This window comes from Aquarana catesbeiana, linkage group LG11 (assembly GCF_042186555.1).
Source record: "Aquarana catesbeiana isolate 2022-GZ linkage group LG11, ASM4218655v1, whole genome shotgun sequence".
In the NCBI taxonomy this organism is placed as follows: domain Eukaryota; kingdom Metazoa; phylum Chordata; class Amphibia; order Anura; family Ranidae; genus Aquarana; species Aquarana catesbeiana.
Genome location: NC_133334.1, coordinates 92,009,297 through 92,020,293, shown reverse-complemented (window position 1 = coordinate 92,020,293; position 10,997 = coordinate 92,009,297). Strand labels below are relative to the sequence as shown.

The window sequence follows — 10,997 nt, the reverse complement described above, 5'->3', positions numbered from 1 at the left end:
AGAAAGAAGATAGAAGAAAGAAGATGGAAAAAAGAAGACTTTAAATAAAGGAATTGTCAAAAACTGTCTCTTGTCATTTTTAAAATTTTTGACAGTTTTTTTGTGAAATGGTAGGGGTACTTTTGTATCCCCTTACCATTTCACATGGGGGGGGCCGGGATCCGGGGGTCCCCTTGTTAAAGGGGGCTTCCAGATTCCAGTAAGCCCCCTTTAACAAGGGGACCCCCAGATCCCGCCCCCCCCCGTGTGAAATGGTAAGGGGGTACTTTACCCCTACCATTTCACAAAAAAACTGTCAAAAATGTTAAAAATGACAAGAGACGGTTGTTGACAATTCCTTTATTTAAAGTCTTCTTTTTTCCATCTTCTTTCTTCTATCTTCTTTCTTCTATCTTCCTTCGGTTTCTTCCACCATTTTCTTCTTCTTCTGGTTCTTCTTCCGGTGTTCTCGTCCGGCATCTTCCTCTGCGGCGTCTTCTTCACTTCTTCTTCTTCTACGCATCCATGGGAGGCTCCCACTGTGTGATGCTTCTTGTATTCTGATGGTTCTTAAAAAACGGAGGGCGGGGCCACCCGGTGACCCCGCATCCCTCTGATGCACGGGGACTTCCCCGAGGCTTTCCCTGTGACATCAGAGGGGGCGGACAGGGAAGTCCCCGTGCGTCAGACGGGGGGCGGGGTCACCGGGTGGCCCTGCCCTCCATTATTTAAGAACCGTCAGAAGACAAGAAGCGTCACACAGCAGGAGCCTCCCATGGATGTGGAGTGGCCCGAGCACGAAGAAGGGAAGAAGACGCCACGGAGGAAGATGCCGGATGAGAACACGGGAGCAAGAAGCAGAGGATCGGAGGAAGAAGAAGAGGCTGGAGGAAGAAACCAAAGGAAGATAGAAGATAGAAGAAAACAGATTGAAGAAAGAAGATAGAAGACAGAAAAAAGAAGAAGCATTTAAATAAAGGAATTGTCAAAAACTGTCTCTTGTCATTTTTAAAATTTTTGGCACTTTTTTTGTGAAATGGTGGGGGTACTTTTGTACCCCCTTACCATTTCACACGGGGGGGTGGGATCTGGGGGTCCCCTTGTCAAAGGGGGCTTCCAGATTCCGATAAGCCCCCAGCCCGCAGACCCCCCACAACCACCAGGCAAGGGTTGTGGGGATGAGGCCCTTGTCCTCATCAACATGGGGACAAGGTGCTTTGGGGGGGACCCCCAAAGCACCCTCCCAATGTTGAGGGCATGTGCCTGGTACGGTTCAGGAGCGGGGGGGGCACTCTCTTGTCCCCCCTCTTTTCCTGCAGCCTGACAGGTTGTGTGCTCGGATAAGGGTCTGGTATGGATTTTTGGGGGGACCCCACGCCATTTTTTTTATCATTTGGGCGTGGGGTTCCCCTTAAAATCCATACCAGACCTGAAGGTTAGACCTGAATAATATAATATAATAAAATAATATCCAAGTATTGGTCCATTCTCACTGACGACCCCAACCTGAAAGGATTGATTGGCCCCAAACCTCAAATTACCTACAGGAAATCAGGCTCAATAGGAAACCTACTAACCCAGAGTGAATACAAGGGCAGAACTAGAAAGGATCCCCTAATTTAACCTATTCTATGTTATTCACTGTAGTTAGATATATATAATTTCTTTATATGATTTTTGTGTTTATCCTGTATGCAATTTGGATATAATAACTTTGCATATCTGCTTCCCAGTCCTGGAACTAAGGGTTCTGATTAACCACTGCTCTTCCTGTTTTTTCTATCCCTACCCGGCACAAAGGGGGGGGTAATGGTTTTTACCGTTGCCCCCATACCCCAGGACACCAATTAATTATGGGTGCCAGGGGGTTCTTTTAATGTGTCGGTGGTTATTAGTCCTAATCTGGTCTTTGTCCCTCTGACCTCTCTGATTGGGGTAGAGTGACAAATATACCATGGCAAAGGGTTTGTGGTAAGTTACAGGTAGCAATAGCCGCATGTATCAATATTTTCCTCTATCAGCAAAAAGGCTACCCACCACCCCTCCAGATCCTACAATGCCTTACAAGATTAGTTCTTTTTCTTTTTTAACACAAGAGATTTTTTTGTCCTTCTTAAAATACAAAAAGAACATTTTTTGTCTCCTGTGGTTTATTCACTTTCTCCACTCCGGAGATTACTTCACATGTCATTTCTTCCCTTGTTTAACTTGCGACAGTATATCTACTGTTGGGGGATCGCTGGATACATATGGTGCTGTTTAGACCATACAGCGTCTCCCCGTACCTGTCAGTAGAGTCATGCGTGGCCCTATGCGTAGTGCGCGCCCTGGACAGACATCCTCAGTGTGTTGTCCAGGTAACACGATGCCTTCCACTTTGGAGGACGCCGAAGTCATGTGACCCCGGCGTGGCCTATGTCACGGGCGGACTTCCTAAGCCTGGGCAACGTGACGCCTCTCCCTCCCCTCTCCTCGGCTGACCGCGCCCACGTCCTATTGGACGTGGGAAGGAGAGAGGCGGTGCTATACTCGGGGGGACAGCATGGCGTCCTTAACAATGAGTTATAGGACCTCCCCTCAAGCCTTTCATACAGGGATTTAATATGGGCGGGATTATGCATGGCCGAAACCGCGCCTCCTACATAGTATCACCAATGGGCAAGAGAACATCACTGACAGTGATGAGACGCCCAACACCCAGACCACTCCCATAATCCCTTTATTAGGACACCAGGGACGGCTCATGGCAGCATTCCTTACTTGGCTTCCAACCGAGAGGTACTCCAGGACCAGAGGTCTTTGTTATTGGTACCTTGAAACTTTACCATATATACTCTACAAACAACATAAGGTAACCTTAATTTAAAATCCAACTACCATGTTTTCTTGGGGAAAATACTTCTTTTTCATTTTATTTTTATTACTTTTATTTTTTAGCCTTCCTTCTTCTAAGGCTGCTTAATATTGGTCTTTTCAAATTAGACCTGGCCTTTCTGTAGAGTATAGCAATCAGCATAGGCAATTGGTGACGAGAGCCCCTGTCAGTACTGGGAATGCGGTTTTCTTGCAGCTATATGTAAAATGTAAGTTGTGTTTGTTTTAATTGGTTTAAATGCAACAGGACATATGCAATATGTATATATATTATTTATAATAATGTCATTTTTTGAAACTCTAAAACGTGATGCATCCCTTCCCTGAGGAAGACTTTGTTTTGATATTATAAAGTTGAAACGCGTTGGAATTTCGCTACTTGACGCCATCGCATCAATCTAGGTGGTGATTGTATCTAGTAGCAGGATGTATCACTGTATAGGAGCCACGGCTCCCTGCCTTTTCTCATGTCATCAGAAGACCTTTTAATTGTAAAAATATGTAAAATATTTTCTTTGTATGTTCTAACACTTTTTTGGAATAATAAAATACCCCTTTTTAATATAAAAAAAATTCTTTGTTATTACATTGCCTTAAAAATCCTGTATCGAGGTATATATTTGTTTTTTTGAATTCTCTGGGGATGATGGCAATGACACACCCAACCCTCTGAGCCATATATTTATATGGATTTTGAGGGGGACCCCCACACCTTTTTTTTTGTTTTTTTTTTTGGCGTGGGGTTCCCCTTAATATCCATACCAGACCTGAAGGGCCAGGTATGGAATTTAGGGGGACCCCCACGCCATTTTTTGGTTCGGGGTTCCCCTATGGGGAAATCTCATGCTGTTTTTATCAATAAACTTTTATGTGTATTGTCGGACCGACAATTCTTATAGCCGCGAGTACTTTTAAATGATTTTATGACAAAAACTTGCATATAAGCCTTTAAAATTAACACTTTTGATTATTCTTGTATGAGTCCCATAGACTTTAACGGTGTTCGCGTGTTCGAACAAATTTTTTGCCTGTTCGCATGTTCTGGTGCGATCCGAACCGGGGGGGTGTTCGCCTCATCCCTGGTGCACATGGGCCAGAAGCAAATGTGTGGGGATGCCAAACAAATCAATGAACCCAACCCACACCAAATCTAACTACCACATCCACCCCACATTGATTAAGCACAAGTACATATCATACCCTTATCCGGAAAATGAGCAGCACCTCCTCTTTGCTAAAGAGGGACCTCGCCATGTCCACCTAGATGGAGATCCTGACCAGCACAGGAACTTCCGGGTGATTACAATGACTTATTTCTGGGTCAGAAGGCGAAACCACACTCTTTTGATCGCTGCTGCGAATATTTGATCGCAACCACAATTACAATTTTATTATTTTTGTTTATTTGCATATATGCAAATTTGTATTTTTACTTATGATATTTAAAGGTGTTCGATAAGAAATGGTGTCCCTGGGTTAGCAGCAGGTGAATGACAAAAACAAAAGGCCCGGTTTGAGCCCTGGTTCACACTGACAGAGGGAGGAAATCGTTCAGCTGAAATCACACAATTTCATTCCCGCATGTCAGTCCCAACTGCAGGGGGAATTTCAGAGACATCTGTGCAGGTTTATGCACTGATATCAATACAAATTGCACCCCAAAGTTGCTCCAATTAAAACAGTGCAATTGCCACCGCTAATTGCACCAATGTGAACTAAAGCTGACACATACAACACTGCCTATCCACCAGCTGAATTCATTACCTACAATTCTCCACAGCTATTATATATAAAGATTCCACCTTTATCATTTACTTGCAGGTGTGCAGAAGCCTAGGTTTACATTGGAGCGATTTGTCATGCAATTTGAGAGATAAAATCGCATGACTATTGGCAGCAATGGCACTGTTGCAACACTGATTTTGTGGCACCGCACCAATTTGCTAAAGTAGTTCCTGCACTACTTTTGCAGATTTCAGGTGTGACTTCAATAGTTATTTGTGTATGAAGCCACACGGATGTCTATTAAGTAGCACCTGAAATCACGCTGACCTTGCTACTTTGAAATCACGCTACTTCAAGTGAAGTAGCGCAATTTCAAAGTAGCATCAATGTGAACCAGGGCAAAGAGATTCATTTTTTGGTGCACAAATACATATTGAAATAAAATATAAGAGATATTGCACTTTCCCAAAACCACCACCCACAAAAACAACTAAAGAAAAGTAGAAGAAGAAAAAACACCACAACAAAGCTCAATAATGTACTTTTATTTTACCAGCAGAAAAAAAAAATTACATTCATTTACTAGCTTCAAAAAAATTTGGACAGGATATATGGTGCTACATTTAGCAATGGGATTTTAAGGGCCCTGCTCATATGAGTTTATAATCTAAAATTTGACAAATCCTTAGAGTGGACACAGCTTTAATTTCAGTGTATAACGGGCAACACATCACATTTTTAACTGCAGGATTATAGAAACATACTTAACAGTCATTCTTACAAACCATTCCAACATAATATTACAAAAGACTTATTCAAAACACCCACCACCAGCCCACAATCCACACATACATACATTGGTGACCATGTTCTGCTGGAAGCATTTCGTTGTACACAATTAAACAACAAGATCAAAAAGAGTAGGTCAGCAGATGCTTCCAAACGATGTTTGCATGATCAGACAGGAACAATACACACACAACATTGACAGCATGGCCACATAAAAGCACTTTTGATTGAAAAAATGCACAAGAATTTCATCAAATATCCCTAGTAGGCATTTGTCAATATGCACAATATCATTCCTTCTCCCCCCACAAATAACAGCAAAAAACCTGACCTTCTCAGGCCAAATGAACCCCCCTACTGCAGGCTTTTATATAAGAGAGGTTGTATTGTTAGCACACTGACACACCCAATAGAAGTACACGCCCACCAGTATCTTTCATCTCTAATCTCTAATCTAATCTCTAAAGTGATTGCACCTGATGAGCAGGAACAGATAATACTATTTGCAACTGTGTTAGCCCTTGGCTATGTGCATCAAATCTCCAACTACAGGACAAAGATCAAAGTCCATTTGCATCCACATAAACAAAGCAACAGTTTTCTAAGCATATGTACCTGTGCAGTGTAAACCCTAAAATTTGAAATGTCCAAGTCCCTGGGCATGATTAGTGCTAATAAACATTAACATCAGTCCCTGGCTGCAATGAGCTTCCAATATAAAGTCCAAAATTAACTTTCTTACATTAGAACCTATTTCAACAGGAGACAAATAAAATGCCAGCATGTCTTTGGATTGTGGCTTGGCCTCTTAGTTCCAGTTAAGGGAACTCTTAAGGCGTCAGCATACCAAGACATTTTGTACAATTTCATGCTCCCAACTTTGTGGGAACAGTTTGGGGAAAGCCCCTTCCTGTTCCAACATGACTGCACACCAGTGCACAAAGCAAGATCCATAAAGACATGGATGAGCAAGTTTGGGGTAGAGGAACTTGACTGGCCTGCACAGAGTCCTGGCCTCAACCCGCTAGAACACCCTTTGGCTGAATTAGAGTAGAGACTGTGAGCCAGGCCTTCTCATCCAACATCAGTGCCTGGCCTCACAAATGCACTTCTGGAAGAATGATCAAACATTCCCATAGACACACTAAACCTTGTGGACAGCCTTCCCAGAGGCTGTTCTAGCGGCAAAGGGTGGGCCAAATCAAATTTTAACCCTACGGACTAAGACTGGGCTGCCATTAAAGTTCATGTGTGTGTAAAGGCAGGCATCCCAATACTTTTGGCTAAATAGTGTATCTGAAAAAGACTTACAATGGTGGTGGAACCCCTCCTACACATAAATACTACATTTGGACATAGTTATAGGACCTGGGAGATGAGACAACTTCTCTACATGAAGCAACATGGTTGGGATTTGAACCCAGACACTCAGGGATACTATGCAGAAGTTTTAACCTCTAAGCCACAGAGCTGCCACATGTGAGAGCCTCCTACACATAAATACACATAAATACTGCATTTATGTGGACATACAGGTGATGGAATTACATTACTCAAGAGTTATTCTTCTTGATTTATTCTGTGATATTTGGTGTTTTTTTATGGGTGAGAGTAGAATATTACCCTCAAATTTTTGGGAATTACATTTTGATTTCTGATGTTGGTCCACAGATCACATTTTTTGGGCTCAAATTATGAATATTTGGAAATAATAAAAAGGACAAAAAATTTAAATTTGCATCAGCAATGGTATTGTTTGTGGATTATAAAGACACCTGTGTGAATTTGGGTAAAGATTGTTATGAGATGGAGAATAACAAGTGAAAGTGACAGAGAAAAATATATTTTACCAAAACATCAAAATATTCCACATTCTAGCATTCTTAAAAACTAAATATTTAAGTAGAAGCAACAATGTTGCAAAGGAAAATGTATTTCAGAGAGAGATACATTTCATCTCAACATTAAAAGTTTTTTTTGTGAAAGTTAGAATTGTTGCATTAGAATCAATGGCTGAAACTTTTTTTTTCTTTTTTTTTTTTTTTTTTTTAATTTTCTTTTTTTTAATGTATTTGTAGCACAAAAAAATAAAAACCCCAAATACCACCAAAAGAAAGCTCTATTTGTGGGAAAAAATATAAAAATGTCATGTGGGTACATGTTGCATGACCGCGCAATTGTCATTCAAAGTGTGTGAGCGCTGAAAGATGAAAATTGGCCTGGGCAGGAAGGGGGTGAAAGTGTCCGGTATTGAAGGGGTTAAACATGTGGGCAAAAAAAAAAAAAAAAAAAAGAAGTCTCTGGCAGTGAAAGGGTTAAAGGATAAGTTCACCTTCGGGAACATGTTACATGTTCCTGCAGCGGCTCAGCGTTCAGAGCCCTCTGTATGACAGCAGTGCGGCGAGGAGTTCTCCATATCGGCTGTCACTTTATGAAAATAGTGCGGCTGTGCCATTCATTCACAGAGTTCTGTCCTTTGCCAATGTCGGCTTGTATTTTTTGAATGAACTCCCACACCGCTGCTGAGCTCTCTGGTAGATAAGGAACAAGGATATTGTCATAAGGGACAAGGAGATTGGAACCCCGATTTAGTCCCTTGGACCAGTGATTTTTTTAAAAATGTCCACACCTCTGAAAGGATTTCTTACATGATGAAGATCAGCCATGGAGTATATCTGAGGTGTATATCAGGGTGTGCTTCTTCCCCACATGAGAGCTGTGATGTCCAGCAACATTCATATAGAAGACATTTCCCGCACTCAAGGCACTAATACACCCTTAAGGGTAGTGTGGGATCCCTGATGTACAGGAAGACAGGACTTCAGTGAGAAACAATTCCCTCACTCAGGACAGGAATATGGCTTCTTCCCCTTGTGAGATCTCTGATGTGTGTAAAGATGGGACTTCTGTGAAAAACAATTCCCGCACTCAGGACAGGAATGCAGCTTCTGCCCCGTGTGAGATTTCTGATGTGTGAAAAGACGGGCCTTTGCTGAAAAACATTTTCCACACTCAGGACAGGAATACGGCTTCTCCCCCGTGTGAGATCTCTGATGTGTGGAAAGATTGGCCTTCCGTGAAAAGCATTTCCCGCACTCAGGACAGGAATGTAACTTCTCCCCTGTGTGAGATCTCTGATGTTTGTAAAGATCGCACTTCTGTGAAAAACATTTCTGGCACTCAGGACAGGAATACGGCTTATCCCCTGTGTGAGATCTCTGATGTGTGAAAAGACGGGCCTTTGCTGAAAAACATTTCCCGCATTCAGAACAGGAATACGGCTTCTCCCCCGTGTGAGATCTCTGATGTTTGAAAAGATGGGACTTTACTGAAAAACATTTCCCGCATTCAGAACAGGAATACGGCTTCTCCCCTGTGTGAGATCTCTGATGTATGTAAAGACTGTACTTCGCTGAATAACATTTCTCGCACTCAGGACAGGAATACGGCTTCTCACCTGTGTGAGATCTCTGATGTATGTAAAGGCTGGACTTCACTGAAAAACATTTCCCGCACTCAGGACAGGAATGCGGCATCTGCCCCGTGTGAGATCTCTGATGTCTGTTAAGAGCGCACTTCTGTGTAAAACATTTTCCGCACTCAGAACAGGAATATGGCTTCTCCCCTGTGTGAGATCTTATATGCACATTAAGATTGGATTCAAAACGGAAAGACTTCCCACACTCCATACAGGAAAGCCTCTTATATGTTGGAAGGACGGCACCATCCCTCACAGTCTGAAATTCCTCAGAATAAAAGGAATATGATGGTCCATCTACACTGTGTGGTGCTGGATGGACATTTGAGGTAGCCGGGTTTTCTCCTGGACTATACTGTGTGATGTCCTCATCTTCTACTTTACAGTCTGGAGACCAAGTGAGACAATCCTCTGAGGTTTTCCTCATCTCCCGTCCATCTTCTGTGCTGATCTCTGTAGGAGTGTCCTCCTCTATAAATGTCCTCGTTATTCCAGCCTCCTCCATAGACTGCTGATCATCTCTCACATACGTCTCTTCTTCTTCTGCTTTAACCTCAAATTCTATATCGATTGGATCTCCACTCTTGTAACAGTGAGGGATGATGTGATCTTCCTGTGTGGAATCCCAGGAAAACAGAGGATGGGGACATCTCTCTGGTGGGTTCCTGGTATTAGGTGGCTCCATCATATCCTTGTGTCCTTTTGAAAACTCCTCCATCACTCCATACTCCTCATCCTCCTCTTTATACTCCTCTTTAACAACAATATTATAATCCCTAAGATTTCCACTCTGATGATGGTGAGGGATGGTGTCATCTTCCTGTGTGGAATCCCGGGAATACAGAGGATGAGGACATCTCTCTGGTGGGTTCCTGGTATTAGGTGGCTCCATCATATCTTTGTGTACTTCTGAAAACTCCTCCATCACTCCATACTCCTCATCTTCCTCTTTATACTCTTCTTTAACATCAATATTATCATCCCAGAGGTTTCCACTCTGATGATGTTGAGAGATGGTGTGATCTTCCTGTGTGGAATCCCGGGAATACAGAGGACATCTCTCTGGTGGGTTCCTGGTTTCTTGTTCAGAAAGCGAATACGAATGATCCAAAATCACAAAATGTTGGTTTGCTATTTTAATATAACTTTCCTCAGACTCTGCTGAGGGAAAGTCAAAATGTCCAGTTTGTGTACCAACTTCTTTATGTTGCACACTTTTAGGTTTTGTTGTTTGGTGACATTGGCATTTGCACATTATATTGCTGATTGAATCTGATTGTGAAGTTGCCGCGCTCATGAATTCAGTTCTTGCTCTTTTGGTCAGTCTTCTTTCCCAGTTCTCTTCTGAAGATTTGTTTGTTGCAGTTTGTGGAAATAGCGTTGGTATCGCATCCGATTTCCGCTTTCTTTTTGTACCTTCCATAACAAAGCACTCATTATTGAAGTGCACCGAACACATTCGGAATTTATCTCCACGTAGATCTTCATGTATAAGTTTTGTGAACTCATCAACCATTTTTGGGTCCATTCCTGATTTTTCCAACCAAACTTTAATTAGAGTGTTATCTTTAGGAAAGCTGAAAAAAGAAATATTTGCAGCAGTACTTTTTTTACCGCTGTGGTTGGCACAAGTTTGTGCAATACACTTCGGCATTTTTCTGTCAATTAAGGTAAATGTTGATGTAAAAATTCAGCTATTTTTGAAGACGTTCTGACTGAAATTTTATTTGGTCAGAAGTCCTGGTGGAGAATTGGACATAAAAGTTCAGTAATCTGGTTCTAAATCTTCACAAAGATCGCCGCTCTGCACACCTCCGTCACCACTACTGCATGCTCTCCTCTACTGCCTCTTCCCGCAATGTCTTCTCTCTGCTTCCAATGGCTGAAACTTGATTTGGACTAGAATAAAGCAGATTTTCACTTAAAAAAATGCTCTCTAATTAGCTCTCATTTTGGTATTTACTATAGCACTGGGCAAAAAAGACACTTGAGTTAAAATGAGAGCTATTTTCAGGTCTGAGCATGCTCAGTTGTATTGGCACCTAGTTGTCCAAAATGGGGAATTTTTCACTTTTCAGACTTTTAAAGATATTTCAGTGTAGAAAGATTTTGGGAGTATTTTCTCACCAGCGCTATAGTGAATACCATTTTA

General features: G+C 42.1%; 1 protein-coding gene across 1 annotated transcript; it reads right to left on the bottom strand.

Annotated features, from left to right (window-relative positions):
• Positions 1-7,468: 7,468 nt before the first annotated feature.
• On the bottom strand, positions 7,469-10,710 carry LOC141112197 (uncharacterized). Its single transcript, XM_073604789.1, has one exon. The coding sequence runs from the start codon at positions 10,497-10,499 to the stop codon at positions 8,208-8,210; it is 2,292 nt and encodes a 763-aa protein (XP_073460890.1). The 5' UTR covers positions 10,500-10,710; the 3' UTR covers positions 7,469-8,207.
• Positions 10,711-10,997: the final 287 nt, after the last annotated feature.

What these genes read in the sequence shown, in the direction of transcription:
- LOC141112197 (XM_073604789.1), bottom strand. Translation starts at nt 10,499, where the DNA reads ATGCCGAAGTGTATTGCACAAACTTGTGCCAACCACAGCGGTAAAAAA.